This window comes from Portunus trituberculatus, chromosome 42, assembly GCF_017591435.1.
Source record: "Portunus trituberculatus isolate SZX2019 chromosome 42, ASM1759143v1, whole genome shotgun sequence".
Classification (NCBI taxonomy): Eukaryota; Metazoa; Arthropoda; class Malacostraca; order Decapoda; family Portunidae; genus Portunus; species Portunus trituberculatus.
Genome location: NC_059296.1, coordinates 21,491,785 through 21,512,582, shown reverse-complemented (window position 1 = coordinate 21,512,582; position 20,798 = coordinate 21,491,785). Strand labels below are relative to the sequence as shown.

At 38.2% G+C, this 20,798-nt stretch overlaps 1 protein-coding gene across 19 annotated transcripts in view; it reads right to left on the bottom strand.

Moving 5' to 3' along the window:
• LOC123517573 (calcium-dependent secretion activator-like) overlaps positions 1–20,798 on the bottom strand; it is a 1,686,808-nt gene that overhangs the window by 1,305,019 nt on the left and 360,991 nt on the right. For all 19 annotated transcript variants that reach the window (XM_045277817.1, XM_045277814.1, XM_045277824.1 and 16 more), the window contains one exon: positions 7,446–7,615. In XM_045277817.1, the coding sequence (XP_045133752.1) occupies positions 7,446–7,615 (170 nt within the window). The remainder of the gene's footprint in view (positions 1–7,445; positions 7,616–20,798) is intronic.

Below are 20,798 nucleotides of genomic sequence, written 5' to 3'. Positions count from 1 at the left end.
CGCATGTCGCTAGGTGGTACCAATTTTGTGTTGGACGGGGTATCAATCCCCTTACTCCTTCTGCCTCCCATGTCATCAACTTCTTAACAGAGATGTCTCACAGAAATGTGAGCTATGACTGCGTTAACACGGCGAGGGGTGCTCTGTCATCACTAGGGATTGTGCTTGATGGATGCAGAGCAGGGAATCATCCACTCATTTGCCTGTTCATGAAAGGAGTGTTCAATCTAAGACCGCCTACACCCAGGTATACAACGACATGGGACATACAACCTGTCTTGCAAAAGCTTCGGTCCATGCATCCCGTGCGGGAACTCTCACTCAAAAGATCTCACTTTAAAACTCGTCACTTTAATGGCACTCACTCAAGCTGCCAGGGTTCAGACTTTACATTTATTACTGCTTCATGGCATGGACATTACAGATGACTATATTTCCATTCCACAGGGTGGCACTGTGAAGCAATGTAGACCTAATTTCAATATTTTCAGGGTGCGATTTCAGGCTTTTTCTCATGATGATAGTTTATGTGTTTGTAAAACTTTGTTGGAATATATTACACGGACTAAGGCTCTTGGGCATGATGAACACCAGAAAGTTTCCAAATTATTTATTAGCATCAACAGACCACATGCTGCCATATCAAAAGTCACAATTGCATGGTGGGTAAAGTCATTGCTGTGTATGGCGGGTGTGGACACGAGCATCTTCAAGACGGGTAGTGTGAGGCCGGCTGCGGCCTTGAAGGCCAAAGCTATGGCAGTCCCACTGACGTGCATTATGAATAAAGCTGGTTGGTCTAGGGAGTACACATTTGCAAAGTTTTATGATAAACCAATTGTAACGAATTCTGATCTGTTTCAGGATGCAGTCCTTCAATAGGCAGGGGAGGGTGACGTGTATCAGCTTATTCCTTTTGGAATGTCATTTATTATTTGGGTAATGTTCTGCTTAATGTACTTTTTGGTTTGTACCCATACCTGTTTTTTCTGTGGTCTTGTTTGTCAAGGTGGTCTCTGATGTATGATCCTGTATTCTACTTTGTGCATAATTAAAATGCTGTGCAGAATTGGGACTTTAGCGTTTTGTTTTTACTTTTCATTTTTATCCATCATCTGAGTTCGACACCCACATGGCTTCAAAGCCTCATGGGGAAGCTCAACTCCGCAGAGGGTGACTTGCGGAAGTAAAATTAATAAAGTACATGAGACTTACCTTGGTCAGTTGGTGTGCTTGTAATTTTACGAGGCAAGTCACCTCTGCTGGAGGGGAGCTTTCACATGCCTTCCTCCCCATCCCTCTTGTCAGGTGCGAATTTCAATAGTATTCTCAGTGCTACATCATGTGGGTGGTCGTTTACTTCGAAGTCTGACTGCGTGACGTGGCAAAGCATATCACATGTGAAAGCTCCCCTCCAGCAGAGGTGACTTGCCTCGTAAAATTACAAGCACACTTCAACTGACCAAGGTAAGTCTCACGTACTTTATTAATTTTCCCATAGGAAATAATGGAAATAGGGGGTATGCACTCTGGGCTGATCCCCAACATACCACATGGGTAAAAAAAAAAAAAAAATATATATATATATATATATATATATATATATATATATATATATATATATATATATATATATATATATATATATATATATATATATATATTATATATATATATATATATATATCAAGCCTTGCCCCCAAGAAAGGATTGTTTTGTAATGCATAAAGTGAAATCTTACATGAAATACCAAAAAATAAAGCAGAGATGATGAGATCGGCGACAGACGGCGGAGACTCCGGTGACTTGGCCGCTTCTTCTTCTTCTTGTGATCTTTTTAGCTTGGCTTGTTGTCTTTCACCACGATATTAAATTTGTTTTCACTCCTCTATTGCCTGCTATAATGGATATCACATCTTAGTATTCATATATGCTCATGCCATGAGGATAACCTGGACTCCGTGACAGTGAGTGATAGTGAATTAGTAATGAAATACTGCGGTATTTCATTAGTAATTCTTGCCAAACCTCCCGAGTTAGCGTGAGCTAAAAATCCCAACATCCCCCGAGTTTTAGGGGTTGATTGTGATGAAACAGGCCTGTTTTGGAAAAAAAAAAAAACTACCAAACATGATCTATGTAACAAAGGAAGAGAAGTGTTTGTCAGGAAACAAGCCCATGAAAGACAGGCTAACCCTGCTTCTGTGCACCAATGCTAGCGGCAACTGCAAAATCAAACCGCTGATTTTTTCTAAACTTGGGTTCAGCAATGGCTGAAATGAATTACCTGATTTATAGGTATCAATAGTTGAACTTTTTAATACTCGAATGGCCATTTGAAACGAATTAAGTTCGAGTATTGAGTCTCCACTGTATATACAGGCAACACCCGCTTAACGAACAGGTTATGTTCCTAAAAAAACATTCGTTACGTGAATTTTTGTTAAGCAAACCAATTATAACAAGTTTGACCCCTGACTTGACCATCCATTGAGAGTAAACAAAGCGAGAATGCATCATAGTACAGTAAAAGGTTTAATGAAAGTAAAAATTTTGAAGTTAAACATTTAAGCAGTTTAATTTAAGACTAAGTCATTATAATGTACACTAATGTATGTAAGCAACTTTATAATGTTGATGTTCTTAAATTAATGGAGGGAGAGTGGAGTGGGAAAAATGCTAGCTGGCAACTTATACAATGTAAACAAAGGACACATCATTGTACTGCATATAAAACTTATGTACCACATTTCCACAATGCTTTCCATTTTATCCATTGCAGAGTCACGAGTTCTGGTGATTCTTTTAATTTGCAAGGAAGATACAGTTTCACCAGCCTTCTTAATAGAGTCTGCTGACTTGAAAATAGTAGAGACACTAGATGGAGTCAAGCCTTGGTGGCAAGTAATACTATTAGTTTTTTCCGCCTCTCTCGTGTCTGTGAATAATACCCAGCTTTACTTCGAGAGTAAGAGACTTCCTGGTTTTCTTAGCAATGCTAGGTGACATTGCAGGGCTGGTTGCAGGGCGTTTTAGTGGCATATTGAGCGAGGGAAGACGAGCTGCTGCTGACGCTGTTATTGTTTTGAACTAAGAGCGGGGAAGGGTAGGGGAGTGAGTGGTGGCCATTTTGTCCACGAGAGGCTCTGATGTATTCAAAAGCCTGTCGGCTTACGTGATACAACGGGGCTGTCAAACTTAGAAAAAATTACCATAATAAAATTTTGTTAAAGTGAGTTTGGTGTTCGTTATATGAGCAGATGGTTGCAAAAGGAAACCTTTGTTTTGGCAAAATTTCGTTGTGTGAACGTTTGTTAATCGGGGATTGCCTGTAAATATATATATATATATATATATATATATATATATATATATATATATAGTACAGAAGAGAGAAGACCCACAAAAGGACGGTTATCTTCATTATATCCACTTCACAATGTTTCGAGAAAGTACATATCCCATCTTCAGGTACAATAAGACACTGTAAAACCACATGTAAAACGTTAAAATATGACTAGACGCAGTGGTCCTGCTACTAGTTCCTCCAACAGGCTCCTACTCACTAGTTGGCAAAATCTGATTGGTTCACTAAGAATTTCCTATCCAATACAATATATAGTACAATATACTAATCTGTCATAGCTGATGCAAAAAAAAAAAGAGAAAATTTAAAGGTATGATGTACAACAGTTAGTCTATTACAGAAATATTTTAGCCCGAACAAAATTCTCAATGCTGATTGGTTGAAACAAAGTACACGTATGTGAACCTCGAATCCTAAATATGCTAAAATGACACTATCTCACCTAATTCCAAAATATTAAGTGAAAATTAATAATTTTGTAGCTATTTCTGTACCATTTAACTCTGGCTTCTCTTTTACAATAAACAAAGATTCCACTATCCTAAGGTCTGAGTTACAATATGCCCTATACTTTATGTTGAAGTCCTGGTCAGTAAATGCATGATTACATTGTAATCATGCATTTACTGATCAGGAGGAGGAGAGCGAAAAAAGTTGTCAGATACAGGCAACCCCGCTTAACGAAGGGGTTACGTTCCTAAAAAACACTTCATTAAGCGAAACTTCGTTAAGCGAACCGATTATAACAAGTTTAACCCCTGACTTGAACTTCCATTGAGAGTAAGCAAAGCGAGAGTGCATCATAATACAGTGAAAGGTTTAATGAAAGTAAAAATTATGAAGTTTAACATTTAGGCAGTTAAATTTAATTTAAGTCATTGTAATGTACACTAATGTATGTATGTACGTAATTTTATAATGTTGATGATCTTAAATTTATGAAGGGAGGAAGAGTGAAATGGAAAAGACACTAACCAGCAACCTGTGGAATGTATACAAAGGGCGCATCATGGTACCACATACAAAACGTATGTACCACACTTCCACAAGGCTTTCCATTTTATCCATTGTAGAGTCACGAGTTCAGGTGGTTCTTTTAGCTTGCAAGGAAGATTAAGTCTCACCAGCCTTCTTAATAGAGTCTGCTGACTTGATAATAGTAGATACAGTATATGGAGTCAAGATGGGGGCCAGCAATGCTATAATTTTCTCGCCTCTCTCGTGTCTATAAATAATATCCAGCTTCACTTTGAGAGTAAGAAACTTCCTGGTCTTCTTAGGAACGTAGACCACATTTCAGGGTGTTTTGATGGTAAGTTGAGTGAGTGAAGACGAGCTGCTGCTGACGCTGTTATGGGAGTTAGTGGTGCGTGTGCTGTCCACGAGAGGTTTGATCTTGATCTTGATCTTGATTCTACAGGTGTCCCAGGATTTCTCCTGAGGCAGGCCTTAGTATTTGCGGCTCCTGGTGTATTCAAAAGCTTGTCGGCTTGCGTGATACAGCAGGGCTTTCAAACTTGGAAAAAAATTTCCTGGATAAAACTTCGTTAAAGCGAGTTTGGTGTTCATTAAACGAGCAGATGGTAGTAAAATGAAACCTTCATTGTAGCGAAATTTCGTTGTGTGAATTTTCGTTAAACGGGGGTTGCCTGTATATATATATATATATATATGCATGTATGTATGTTCATGTATCTGATTTTTAACAAAGTTACTTACCGCAACCGCATCACCACTCATGCTGCAGCCGCCACCCATCAAAATTCATTCCCTCTAGATGTTGAGATAATTAGTGAACAGGATACTGCTTTTTTTCTGCTTGTCTTTTGTTTATCCTCTACAGGAGTTGCACATCCAAGGTTCCCGATTCCAGCATAGCCTTTGCAATGGTGCTGGATAAAATCCTTGTTTCTTCTCTAATTCCCTACAATTGGTTCTTTCATTTAAATGTTTTATTTTTCTTTCTTTGGGTGCAGATAATTATGCACTGTTGTTTTTAGTAACCTTTTGTCTGAAAGCTGGGAAGTGAATTCGAACCACCTGTAGCATCAAGATCAAAAGCAGTCTTTCAGTTGTGTTCAGCTGCCAGTATGGTGTTTGACTAAAATTCACATTCATTGTTGGGTATTACGAGTGATACAAGCATGATGTTTTCCAACGGGGCAGCAACATCTAGTGCTGGTGAACAAAAGGGCAAAAGACCAAGGAAAAAGCTTATCTTTAGAGAAAAAGTAAAAAATTGTTAAGCACCATAAGGGAGCTAAGGAGCCAACTTCATCACCAGAACCCTGCAGTTACCCCAATCCACTATCTCCACTGTCTCCAAGAGTGAAGAAAGGAGGTGAGATAGCTTCTACATTAATGGCAAAGACGCTAGCAAGGAAGAGAGAGCCAATTTAACGGAGGAAATGGAGAGACTCTTAAGACTGTGGATTGATGATCAGACTTGCTGCCGAATGGCTCCTGCCAACTTAACTGAAGCTAATTTTTTTTCTCTTGCCAGTGGATATAGACCTATAGGGGAAACCACTGTATAAAAAGAATAATGAGCCTATAACACTACCTCCTCAGGGGGTGCAGAAAAGTGTTCTTTATCTCTCAATACAAGTTACTCTCCCTATATACATATACACACACACAGGTATTTCTCAATTTATGCGTGTTTAGATTATGTGATTTTGAAATAACTGGAGGTTAAAAAAACCTAGTAATTTTTTTCTAATTACATGGATGATTTAGAATAACACAATGCCAAGAAAACCAAGTTGCAAGGCTGGTTTAGTTTTGTGCTGCAGTCACAAGGTGTTCCCCCAGCCAACATGCTGTCCCTTTGCACAGTGCCCAAAAGTTTGGCTTTAAATGAGCTCCCTAAAATAATAATGATTATTTTGTAATTACTATATACCTAAGTACACCTATATGTGATAATGAAAATGTTTCATTGTCATCCATGCACTGCTAGTGTTGACATCTACTCTCTCAGTGCCTTACCCAACTTATCATACATATCCCACAAACCTTCAACTTAAGGCAGATTCACACATGTTAATATGCAGGTGGCAGTTCTATCTACCAGAAGTAACAGGTAGATTTTGGTGCCTAGTGGGTGATGCTGCTACCAGCATGACAAGAATGACATGTTGGTCTTGTCAAGCCACTAGCTGGTTTGTTTACATTGTGACATCATGGAAAATGGTTTGAACATGTGGTACCCAGAGGCAAATAAGAATATCAGCTGAATGCAGTGCTTCAGACTTGGTATTTACAATCATGTTTACTTTATGCAATTTTTACATTATACAATCCCTTCAGGAACGTATCCCTCACATAACTAGAAAAATAACTGTATGTATATCTATCTATCTATCTATCTATCTATCTATCTATCTATCTATCTATCTATATCTATCTATATATATATATATATATATATATATATATATATATATATATATATATATATATATATATATATATATATATATATATATATATATATATATATATATATATATATATATATATATATATATATATATATATATACACAGTTGGCTCAAAGTTTAATTGAAATGCAATATGAAATAGGATAATCAATACTGTATAATGTCAATGCATGCATAAATTTCAGTTGGAACTCTCCCTTAGAAAAAGATATGGAATTCTAAAAAGAAGGTAGGCATATAAAAGTTTTTGAAGTTCTAAAGTATAAAGAAAAAAAAGTGTGAGCATAATTTAAATGCATTTTACAAGCTAAATACTATAAGAGTACAATAAAATATGCTTTTTAAAAGTAAGCACTGTTCAAAATACTCCAAGAAAATGTGATAAGAGCACATAACAAAATTAGTCATACTATTGACAAAAATCATGTAAGCATGAAAAAAAGACATACAGTCTAAGGTGGAGGCACACAGCTCTATGTTCATGGGAAAATAGCAAAGGCAAGTAGATGTGAATATCAGCACTCATCTTCCACTAGAAGTCAAAGGCAGAATAGATATAATGTCTCAAAATCTAAAATGGAAAGAAAATAACAGAAAGAGGAAAACAAAACCACTGAAGCTTAGAGACTTACCTATGATTGTACTTTCTGAGTTTTTGTAACCCATATTTGCCTTCCTGTGAACATTTGGAAACAGGAAGACTCTCTAGGTTGGCCATCAAGAGATTTATAGAGGTCTTGAGTTCTTCCAGATAAAGGGACTCCATTTCTTTCACCACAAACTTGGGCATCAGCTTGCGATTCTGAAAAGTCATGTTTCATGTTTAAGTTCTTGGATCTCTCTTTCTCTCTCTCTGTTCATTTGCACTTTTCAATTTTTTTTTTTTTTTACATAAAGAAGTTTTATAACCCAAAAAGTCACAAGAAAATAGTTGCAAAGAATAGTACTGCTACGAGAAAGAAAAACACACACACACATACACACACGGGACATCGTCGATGGCGGAGGTGGTCGCTGAGCTCCAGAGCAATCATCTATAATTCTACAGTTACCTAAGAGTAACCAAGGTGGGAAAGGAGCTGGTAATGTTTGTCCCGTCTCCATATAGTCATGTTAACTGTTGATTAGCAAAATAATGTCCAGTGAAGGTAAATATAAACTGTAGCCTGCGTTTGAGCCATCAGCTGGTTTGTTTACGTCTGCGCAACATGGCGGCCGTGAACTCGAAAGAGAATCAGACTTCACAGGGTTTCAAGGAATAATGGAGAAGAGCGCTTATGTGAAGAAAATTCTGGAGTTAGAAGGTAAAATTGAAAAACTGTTTGAAAAGTATGAGGGCCTGGAAACGAGTTATGACAATGTAAGAAAGACTGTGCCGATATGAAGAAGGAAAATGCAGCACTGAAAGAGGAAGTTAAGCTAATTAAAGTGAATTGCGAAAAATGTGGAGAATCTCTAGGAAAAGTGATGGAGAAGCAGGCTGAATGGAAAAAAGTCAGGAAGTGGAAAGAAAGGAGGTAAATTACAAAGTTGCAAGTCTGGAAAAGGAAATCAAAGAGTCAGGGAGAAAACTTTGGGCCTTGCTGAAATTATAGATCAACAGATCATAGAAGAGAAGATAGCTGAGAAAGTGGTGAAGGTTATTAAGTCAAATGAGACATTGGTGAGGGAAACTGTAGACAAAAAGAGATGTGTGGTGATATTTGGTGTGGAGGAGGATAAGACACCGAGTAAAATGGAGAGAGAAAAACATAAAAAGGTGATAAATAATATCATTAATGTGGTGCAAGAGGAGGAAAAGACCTAGTACAAGAAATAGAGGACTTCCATAGAATTGGAAAGTTCACAAGAGAAGGTATGAGGCCAATAAGAATCAAACTTAAGTCACAAAAGGATGTAGATGAATTGGTGGAGAAGTCATGGAGGCTAGCCCAGCAGGAAACAACAAGGAAGATTTGGTTGAGAAGAGATCTCGGTGAAAAGGAAAGAGAAATGTTAAATGAGTTGAGAAAGGAGGCTTTGAAAAAAATGAAGAGAGGACAGAAGAGGAGAAGAAAGAGTTTTTCTGGAGAATCTTGGATATGAGACTGAGGAAGTGGTTCATAACCCAGAAAAGTACAGCAAGAAAGGACTAAAGAAACTTACATATGAGCGAAATGTAATGTATTCCAACATAAATGGAGTGATATCGGGATTTTAGAACTCAACGATTACTTGAGGGACAAGAACCCAGATATTGTGGGTCTTACTGAAACAAAACTGAGAGAGGAGAAGACCTGATGAAGGTTGGAGAAGGAAATATAACGTTTGGAAAAGAAATAGAGTAGGTAAGATGGGAGGAGGAGTGATGTTGCTGGTTAAAAAGATATAAAGGTGGATCAAGTGAAAAAGGTATGGGAAAGGCAGAAGTGCTAAAGATCAGAGCAGAAACTAATGAAGGAAAAAGAGGCACTACATAGTGGTGTACGTACCACCTAAGACAAATGCATGGTCAGTACAGGAATATGAAGAAATGATAAGTGATACAGGAACATGTCTGGAAGAAATGTTGGGTGGCTGTGAACGAACTATAATGATGGGAGATTTTAATTGTAAAGAGGTGTGTTGGGAGGACTGGTCAATGGAAGGATCAGAGACAACATGGGGAAATACACTATTGACACTGGCAATGGAAAATGTGTTAACTCAGTGGGTCAAAGAAGATACTAGGTTTGGAGGAGAGGGAGCATCGTCAAGACTGGACTTGGTCTTTAGTACAGAGCCAATGGTCATTGAGGAGATGAGGGTGGAGTGCCCTTTAGCAAAGAGTGATCATGCAGTTTTGGAGTTCAAGGTGATAGACGAAGAGAAATCTAGAAGAAATGAAGAATATAAAGTGGGAAGATGGAATTATGCCAAGACAGATTTTGGAAACCTAAAGAAATTCTTTCAAGAGACAAATTGGATGAAATTCAAGAGTGCTAAGGAGCAAATGAAAAGTGGAAGGAATTTATAAAAATATACAAAGAAGGTGAGAAAAATTTGTACCAATAAGACAACATAGAGAAGTTGGAAAGCAGGACTGGTTTAACGATAGATGTGAAAAGGCTAGAACAAGAAAAGAGGATGCATGGAAGAGGTGGAGAAGGAAAAGACGGATTAAGCAGTGGGAAAGTTACAAAAGAGCAAGAAATGAATATGTGTTGATTAGAAGAGAAGAAAGAAAGAAACAAGAAAAGGATATAATTGATAAATGTAAAGACCAACCAAGGCTTTTTACAGACATGTGAACAACAACATCAAAAATAGAGAAAGTATTGAAAGTTTAGAAGTAAATGGAGTATACAGTGAAGATCCCAGGAAATGGCAGAGGCTATGAATGGATGCTTTCGGAAGGTATTCACAAAGGAGACTGCTTTTGACAAACCACTGGTAATGGAACAGAAAGGGATTATGAAGGAGTTTCAAGTAACTGTGGAGGAGATCAAGAACATGATGGGGAGTTTAGAAGTGAGAAAAGCTGTGGGACCTGATGGGGTATCAGGATGGATTTTAAGAGAATGCAGGGAGCAATTGGCAGAAAAAGTTTGTGAAGTAATTGATGCCTCATTAAGGGAAGGTGTAGTGCCCCAAGACTGGAAAAGAGCTAACATTGTCCCAATCTATAAATCAGGTAACAAGAGAGACCCATTGAACTATAGACCAGTGTCACTTACAAGTGTGGTAGCTAAGATGTGTGAGAGGGTGGTGAAGACTAGATGGACAGACTTCTTGGAGAAAAATGACATACTTTGTGAGTGTCAATTTGGTTTTAGGAAAGGGCGTTCATGCACGACAAACCTGATATGTTACTATTCGAGGGTGATAGATGTAATACAGGAAAGAGATGGTTGGGCTGATGGAATATATCTGGATTTAAAAAAGGCCTTTGATAAGGTACCACACCAGAGACTGATCTGGAAACTTGAAATGGTAGGAGGAGTGCATGGCAGTTTACTAAAATGGATGGAAGACTTTTGGTAGGAAGAGAAATGAGAACAATAATTAAGGACAGACCATCAGAATGGGGATTGGTGGAGAGTGGAGTTCCACAGGGATCAGTGTTGGCACCAGTAATGTTCGCAGTCTACATAAATGACATGGTGGATGGGGTGTCCAGTTATGTGAGCCTATTTGCAGACGATGCAAAATTGTTACGAAAAGTGAGATGTGACAAAGATTGCGAACTACTCCAGGAAGACTTGGACAGAATATGGAAATGGAGCTGTACATGGCAAATGGAGTTCAACACGACAAAATGCAAGAAAATAGAGTTTGGCAAGAGTGAAAGAAGAATCAGGAGTATGTACAAGATAGGAAATGAAGACATAAAACCAGTCATGAAGAAAAAGACCTTGGGGTGACAATTACCAATGACCTATCGCCAGAGAGACATATAAACAAAATAATTGGAGAAGTATTGAACTTATTGAGGAACATAAGAGTGGCGTTCGTATATCTAGATGAAGAAATGATGAAGAAAATAATTACTGCAATGATAAGACCGAGGCTTGAATATGCAACAATACAGTGGGCTCGAACTTAAAGAAACACATAAGGAAACTAGAGAAAGTACAGAGGGCTGCAACGAAAATGGTGCCTGACTTAAGAGATTTGACTTATGAAGACAGACTGAAAAGAATGCAACTTCCAACCCTGGAAAACAGAAGAGAAGGGAGACCTGATAGCAATATACAGAGTGATGATTGGCATGGAAAAATGGATAGGGAAGATCTGTGTATGTGGAATGGAAGAATGTCGAGAGGGCATGGGAAAAAACTAAAAATGGCCACTTATAGGAGAGATGTGAAAAAATATAGCTTCCCTCATAGAAGGGTGGAAGCATGGAATAGTTTAGACGTGGAAGTGGTCAACGCAAGGAATATTCATGATTTTAAGAAAAAGCTGGACATTAATAGATATGGAGACGGGACAACACGAGCATAGCTCTTTTCCCGTATGTTACAATTAGGTAAATACAATTAGGTAAATACACACACACACACACACACACACACACACACACACACACACACACACAGGCTAAAGTAAAGGGTATTGTAGATCTCCCTCCACTGACCAACAGAAAAGAGATTCTGAGATTTCTGGGGGGCTAGTGGATATTATAGGAGATTTTGTAGAAACTTTTCAGATGTTGCTATGCCCCTTACTAAATTGTTAAGTAAGAAGTCAAAATTTAAGTGGGATAAAAAGTGTCAGGAAGCTTTTCAGAAAATTAAGGGCATGTTAATTAATGCTCCAGTTTTGCATGTTCCTGACTTTGAGAGGGCGTTCATTTTGTATGTTGATGCAAGCCAAGCTGGTATTGGAGGTATTCTCATGCAGGAGTATGAGGGAGTAGAACACCCTGTGGGATATTATTCAAGAAAACTGTTACCATACCAATGTTCATACAGTACTATAGAGAAAGAAGCCTTAGGACTTATTATGAGTTTAAATCATTTTGATGTATGTATGAAGGGCTCTGGGCAGCCCATACAAGTGTTTACAGATCATAATCCTCTTGTATTCTTGCATAAAATGAAGAATACCAATCAGAGATTGATGAGGTGGTGTTTAGTTTTGCAGGATTATGATCTGGAGATGAATCATGTGAAAGGAAGTGATAATGTATTAGCAGATGCTTTGTCTCGGGCACCGTCAAGTCATAAGGCATCCTAATTAGGTGCCTTACGCCTCTTTTGGGAAGGGGATGTGATGATATACATATATTTCAATAGAAATGTATGTATTGCATTTATAGTAACATTATTATGAGTTGTATATGTTTAAGTGTAGTGTGAATTATTATTTTGTTTTAAAGCAAGATATTAATAGTGACCCCATGGTGAAGATGTAAACATTTAGAGTGAAGCGCGAAATCTTGGAAGGCTCTCTAAGATGGCGGGATAATGAAAGGGTGTCGAGAAGGCTGGGGTTGTTTTGGCCAGGATTTGTGGGTGTTGAGTGGTTTTGTGAGTATTGGAGATTTGTGGAATCTTTTGGGAAGGAAGATCATTATTGGCCACGTTTGGAGTGAATATTGAGGAGTTGTTTGGTGGTGAGGTTCTACAAGTTTCTGGCGGTATTTCATGGGGATTATTTCAGTGTTGTAAGTGCCTGGCAGATATTATTTGTGGTTCTGGTGAGAAGTGTATTGATCACAGATGTGAGTTAACATTGTGGAGTATAATCTATTGTATTATTAGAATCTAAGTTATAATATACAGTAATTATTAAGTATTATTTGATTTTTGTGTTTCCCTAACATATAACCTGTCACAAATTGAGCTTAATAGGAGAGAATTTATGTTAGCAGAGTTAAGTTGAGTTAATAAGGCGTTTTTGTGTTATTGTTCAGAACGGCTGAGTCAGGTGAGATATCAGATCTCTTAAAATCCGGACTCTTAAAACTCTTTAGGATGCCCAAGATTGCTTGAGTCTCCCTAAGAGCAACCGGGACATAACAATATATATAAATACATATATATATATATATATATATATATATATATATATATATATATATATATATATATATATATATATATATATATAGTACAGGAGAGAGAAAACCCACAAAAGGACGGTTATCTTCATTATATCCACTTCACAACTCAAAATTCAAGCCCAAACCCATACAAGTTTCCTTCCTGAACACATCCGTGGAAAGAGATCCATTATTCTTCATGACCATTATATCTAGGAATGGGAGGTTATTATTTGTCTGAAACTCGGAAGTGAATGATATATTTTTATGTTTATTATTTAGATACTCAAGGAATTTATGAGCTTGTTCCTTAGATTTAAATGCTAGGAAGCAATCGTCTACATAGCGGTTGTATTTAATTGGCTTGAATTTAGTTGGACAATCAGATAACCAGCTTTTCTCATGATAGCACAAAAAAGTATTTGCTAATGTTGGTCCTAAAGGGGAACCCATAGCTACTCCATCTATTTGTTGATACAATTGGTCATTAAAGATAAAAATGGACTCCCTCACAGCCAACTCCAGTAAGGATCAGAACTGCCTCTTGGTTAGGTCATAAGGAATCAATTGTAATCTCTTGCACTCTTCTACACAATGTCAATAGTCTCAATAAGGGGGATATTTGTAAATAAGGATTTTACGTCAAAACTAGCGAGAAACAGGAAATCTGTAAACTTAAGCGTCTGTAATTCCTTTGCAAATTCAATTGAGTTCTTCACTGTGAATTCATTAGTGGTTAAGGGAGTTAAAATGGGAACTAAAAATTTTGCACAATTATAATTGAAGGTACCCGTTGCTGCTAGGATAGGTCTTATAGGACAACCTTGCTTGTGTACTTTGGTTAAACCATATAGTATCCTGCAATACAATATCTCATTAACTCAAGAAACATGTTCCGTGTGTTGATTTTAGATTTATTTTTGTTAATAAAAATACCATAGGTTCTCTATTTAAATTTAAAGATGCTATTCCTACTCCTTTGTGCTCAAAAATTGTGTATTGTTTTAGATGTCCGGACTGTATGTCACGGTATATTGGTTCCACCTGTCGGAACCTTAAAATTCGAATTTCTGAGCACTTGGGAGTATCGTATAGAACAAATGCTCGTATCACTGAGCCTAGTTTCTCAAATATAAGAGAACATGCATTACAATGTAATCATGCATTTACTGATCAGGACTTCAACATAAAGTATAGGGCATATTGTAACTCAGACCTAAGGATAGCGGAATCTTTATTTATTGTAAAAGAGAAGCCAGACTTAAATGGTACAGAAATAGCCATCAAATTATTAATTTTCTCTTAATATTTTCGAACTTGGTGAGATAGTGTCATTATAGCATAGTTAGGAGTCGTAGGTTCATATACGTGTACTTTGTTTCAACCAATCAGTATTGAGTATTTCGTTCAGGCTAAAATATTTCTGTAATAGACTAACTGTTGTACATCATACCTTTAAATTTATCTCTTTTTGTGCATTAGCTATGACAGATTAGAATTTTGTACTATATTTTGTATTGGATAGGAAATTCTTAGTGAACCAATGAGATTTTGCCATCTAGTGAGTAGGAGCCTATAAATACTGGTAAGCCAGTCGCCCTCCCCACTTAGCTGTTGGAGGAACAAGTAGCAGGACCACTGCGTCTAGTCATTTTTTAATGTTTTACGTGTGGTTTTACAGCCCCCTTTTGTACCTGAAGATGGGATATGTACTTTCCCAAAACGTTGTGAAGTGGATATAATGAAGATAACCGTCCTTTTGTGGGTCTTCTCTCTCCTGTACCGTGTACGCTATAGGCGCCCTGTTTTTCAAGTTATATATATATATATATATATATATATATATATATATATATATATATATATATATATATATATATATATACAGTAAGGTCCCGGGTTACGTCGGTCTCGAGTTATGTCAAACTCGCACTTACGTCAGTCCACTATAAGGCAATTTAAGATTTAAAAAATGGAAAATTTATAAATCGTAAAGCACGGGGTTTATTGTTATTGTTGGCCGCCAGGCGTCACTAGTGGTTATCCGCCACACAGCCCACCTCACGCTTGAATACAATAACACTCTACCTCATTTCCACCACACCGTCGCCCCTGGCAAGAGTGTTCCTACATCTGCGTTTGCTGACTATCTTAGTATCTTGCTCAATGGCACCAAAAAGAAAACTTCTGAGTGATAGCAGTGATGCTAAGAAAAGGAAAACCATTACGCTACCAGAAAAAGTGGACATAATTAAAAGACATGAGAAGGGAGGCAGCAGCTGTGTGTAAGGGAGTGAAGAAGAAAATGGGAAGCCCGTTACCATGACAACGGGGAGGTTGACGACCTTGTGGGCTCGCGCACCTATCACAACAATAACAACTCCGGAGCCTTCGCCTGGGCCACAGTACACTTGCAGCTCACTTGCACTGTCTGCGCCTGTCTGCTGATCCCTATTGCCCTTTCCTATTGCATTTCCTACTCCACTGCCCACGCTTCTACTCCCACCGCACTGCACTACGCTCCCAGCTGTCCACCCTGGGCATCACAACATTCGACCTGCCCACCCTCCTGGCGGCCTCAAGCGTCCACCCCTCTGGCAACCTGCAGTCTTTCACGTTCGCGGCCCTAATCAATATATTCCTACATAGTTGTAAATAATATACCAATATAACAATATAACCTTTTACTTACCTGAATAACCATAAAAAATTGATTGGTTGAAAACTCGATAATATGCTTTGAAAGTACAAAAACTCGAGTTACGTACAAAATCGACTTACGTCATGTTTCAGGAACGTAACTCTGACGTAACTCGGGACCTTACTGTATATATATATATATATATATATATATATATATATATATATATATATATATATATATATATATACACACACACAGGCAACCCCCGTTTAACAAAGGTTCACACAACGAAATTTCGCTACAACGAAGGTTTAATTTTACTACCATCTGCTCACTTAACGAATACCAAACTTGTTTTAACGAAGTGGTAATTTTTTCCAAGTTTTAAAGCCCCACCGTATCACGCAAGCCGACAAGCTTTTGAATACACTAGCAGCCGCAAATACTAAGGCCTGCCTCAGGAGAAGTCCTGAGACACCTGTAGAATCAAGATCAAGATCAAGATCAAGCCTCTCATCGACAACACGCACCACTCACTCTCATAACAGCGTCAGCAGCAGCTCGTCTTCACTCGCTCAACTTCCCACCAAAACTCCTTGCAATGTGGCCTAGCATTCCTAAAAAGACCAGGAAGTGTCTTACTCTCGAAGTGAAGCTGGATATTATTCACAGACACAAGAGAGGTGAGAAAACTATAGTATTGCTGGCCACCATCTTGACTCCATCTACTGTCTCAACTATTTTCAAGTCAGCAGACTATTAAGAAGGCTGGTGAGACTGTATCTTCCTTGCAAGCTAAAAGAACCACCTGAACTCGTGACTCTACAATGGATAAAATGGAAAGCCTTGTGGAAATGTGGTACATAAGTTTTGTATGCGGTACAATGATGCTCCCTTTGTTTACATTCCACAGGTTGCCGGTTAGTGTCTTTCCCGTTTCACTCTCCCTCCCTTCATAAATTTATGATCATCAACATTATAAAGCGACGTACATACATACATTAGTGTACATTATAATGACTTAAATTAAATTTAACTGCCTAAATGTTAAACTTCATAATTTTTACTTTCATTAAACCTTTCACCATACTGTAATGCACTCTCGCTTTGCTTACTCTCAGTGGTAGTTAAAGGCAGGGGTTAAACTTGTTATAATTGGTTCGCTTAACGAAGTGTTTTTTAGGAACGTAACCCCTTCGTTAAACGGGGTTTGCCTGCATATATATATATATATATATATATATATATATATATATATACACACGGTAATATTCTGCTTAACGAACGTTCGTCTAATGAATTTCCGGTTTAACGTACTATATAAAATTAGACCAAAAAGTCCGCATAACGTACAACCACATCCGTTTTAGCGAATTTTCTGGGTGAGGAATCGAACGCAGCGGCTTCGCTGTGATTGTCTGGCTCCCTGCCTGTCTCTAGCGTTCCTGGAGCTGGATCCAAGATTCTTTAACAACCTCAGAGCAACCTCCTGCCGCAAAATGGCTTCCATGAACGCTTGGAGGGACGGTGACGAGGTTGCTCTGAGGTTGCTGGGATCACCACCTCTGGAGGTGGTGTTACTGTCTTATATATGCATATATGTTCATAAAACAACATTTCTATTAGCTTTTTACAAACCTTGGCCCCAAGAAAGGATTGTTTTGTAATGCATAAAGTGAAATCTTACATGGAATACCAAAAACTAAAGTAGAGATGATGAGATCGGCCACAGACGGCGGAGACTCTGGCGACTTGGCCGCTTCTTCTTCTTCTTGTGACCTTTTTAACTTGATGTGTTGTCTTTCACTCCTCTATTGCCCGCTATAATGGATATCATATCATAGTATTCATATACTTTCATGCCATGAGGATAACTTAGACTCTGTGGCACTGAGTGATAGTGAATTACTACTGAAATACAGCAGTATTTCATTAGTAATTCACTATCACTCAGTTCTACGGAGTCCAGGTTATCTTCATGGCATGAGCGTATATGAATAATAAGATATTATATCCATTATAGCAGGCAATAGAGGAGTGAAAACAAATTTAATATCGTGGTGAACGACAACACGCCAAGCTAAAAAGGTCACAAGAAGAAGACGTGACCAAGTCGCCGTGGCCGATCTCATCATCTCTGCTTTATTCTTTGGTATTTCATGTAAGATTTCACTTTATGCATTACAAAACAATCCTTTCTTGAGGCAAGGCTTGTAAAAGCTAATATATATATATATATATATATATATATATATATATATATATATATATATATATATATATATATTTTTTTTTTTTACTCATGTGGTATGTTGGGGACCAGTCCAGAATGCATACCCCCTATTTCCATTATTTCCTAAGGGAAAATTACGTCCACTTTATGAATTTCCACTCTACGAACAGCTTTGACACCCCCTATCCTGTTCGTTAAGCATATATGTATATATATATATATATATATATATATATATATATATATATATATATATATATATATATATATATATATAAACATGTTTTATTTGTCTTATAAGTTTATAACCATGACAGAATGCAGGGAAAAATAAAAGGTGGGGGCAGCAGGGGGGGAATCTTCATAAGTTACTCCTGAAAACGCTTTCTATGAAAGTGCTCGCTCCTAACAGATGGCAGCGCCGTCGCTGTCCTCCAAACTTAAACCCACACCACAACTTCCTCCTTGTATATTCCTTGCTCACTGTCCACAGCAACAAAAACTCCCCTTGTCTTGCCACGCGCCACCGCACATACCTCCAACTCTTACACAATATTCATTCCTCTACCATCCAGCTAATACAGCACCTTTCACATTATAAAGGGCAGTATGAGTTAGAGCAATCATTTGAGCACACTAACAAACATTCAATCACACCTCTTTCATGCTGTACAGTGAAGACAAGAGAAATAGCGGCAAAAATGTAGCTGGCAGTAATCAGATTAAATCAAACGCAAAAGTTCAATTTCATGCTCGAAAAAAATACCTGATAGTCAAACATCCACACATGTAGTTGTAAACAAAGGCTCCCTGACCTCTCCCTCCCCATTCCACCAGTTGTGCTGCAGCAATCATTAGAATATCATTGTCATGTGTTCTGTCCGTAGTTTATCATTTATAAACTTACATTAACTCAAAGGTGTATTAGTGGTGAAAATATCTGGTAATCAAACTGCTACACCCATGATTGTAAACAAAGCTCTGGCCTTTCCCTCTCTGCAGCCACCATTTTCTGGTTTTCATGTCAGTTTTACTGGTAATACCGGTAAAACGGTATATCGGATACCAGTATGCATCCCTAGTTCTACTACTGTTTTGAAAAAAACAATATTCTTCTGTGTTCTGTAGTTTTTCATTTACAAACTTATAATGGTACCAAAGAGGTTTATTTGTGGTGGAAATATGGAATCTATTGAGTTTAAGTGTTAGTGTGCAATAGCCCTCCACTAATGGGTTCATAGGAATCACACAAGGAGAAAAGTTACAAAGACGTTTTCATGGATGGTGACTCGCCCTCCGGTGACCTCCCTACTCCTCCCCACCCTTCTCTCCTCCTCTTCCAAGTTACCCATTACCAGCTTTCACATATGGAATGTACAAATCAAATTCATAAAAAAATTACATTGTAATTTTTTGAAAACTTGAGGTTTTGCTAAGATTATAATTAATTACCTGATTTATAGGTAATGATACTTGAGCAGCCATATGGAAGTAATGAAGTTCATGTGTAATGTGGAAAAAACATAAATTAATAAAATAAAATATAATACTTACGATGAATAAAGGATAAGATTATGAAAATTTTGAATAAATTTTAAAGCTTTATTTTTAAACTAATGGTAGCAGTAGCTGTTATTAACCCCTTCGCGCCGGATGTTAAAAAAGCCGACCTGTATGATATACGGGTGGTAGTGCCGCGCGCCCGAGCGCGAGAAACTCGTGTAAGCTTGTCATACTTGTCGTCTTTGTGTATTATGCTGCTATTTTTTAGTCACTATATCGCCTTCGAAGAGGAAAGTGGACGCTTCTCTCTTCGGAGAAAGAGAGAGAGAGAGAGAGAGAGAGAGTGTGACATTTGCTAATATTTTAGACACAAGCAGGACGCATGTAGCTTATCTTTCGAGAGGAAGAGGGGGAGGGAGGGAAGGGAGAGGGAGAAGGAGGAGAGAGAGAGAGAGAGAGAGAGAGAGAGAGAGAGAGAGAGAGAGAGAGAGAGAGAGAGAGAGAGAGAGAGAGAGAGAGATTAGAAAATTTGTTGTTTTGTATTTGTGTGTGTGTGTGTGTAATTCACTGTTTGATCTGCTGCAGTCTCTGACGAGACAGCCAGACGTTACCCTAAGGAACGAGCTCAGAGCTCATTATTTCCGATCTTGGGATAAGTCTGAGACCAGGCACACACCACACACCGGGACAACAAGGTCACAACTCCTTGATTTACATCCCGTGCCTACTCACTGCTAAGTGAACAGGGGCTACACGTGAAAGGAGACACACCCAAATATCTCCACCTGGCCGGGGAATCGAACCCTGGTCATCTGGCTTGTGAAGTCAGCGCTCTAACCACTGAGCTACCGGGCCGTGTGTGTGTGTGTGTGTGTGTAATTCACTGTTTGATCTGCTGCAGTCTCTGACGAGACAGCCAGACGTTACCCTACGGAACGAGCTCAGAGCTCATTATTTCCGATCTTGGGATAGGTCTGAGACCAGGCACACACCACACACCGGGACAACAAGGTCACAACTCCTCGATTTACATCCCGTACCTACTCACTGCTAGGTGAACAGGGGCTACACGTGAAAGGAGACACACCCAAATATCT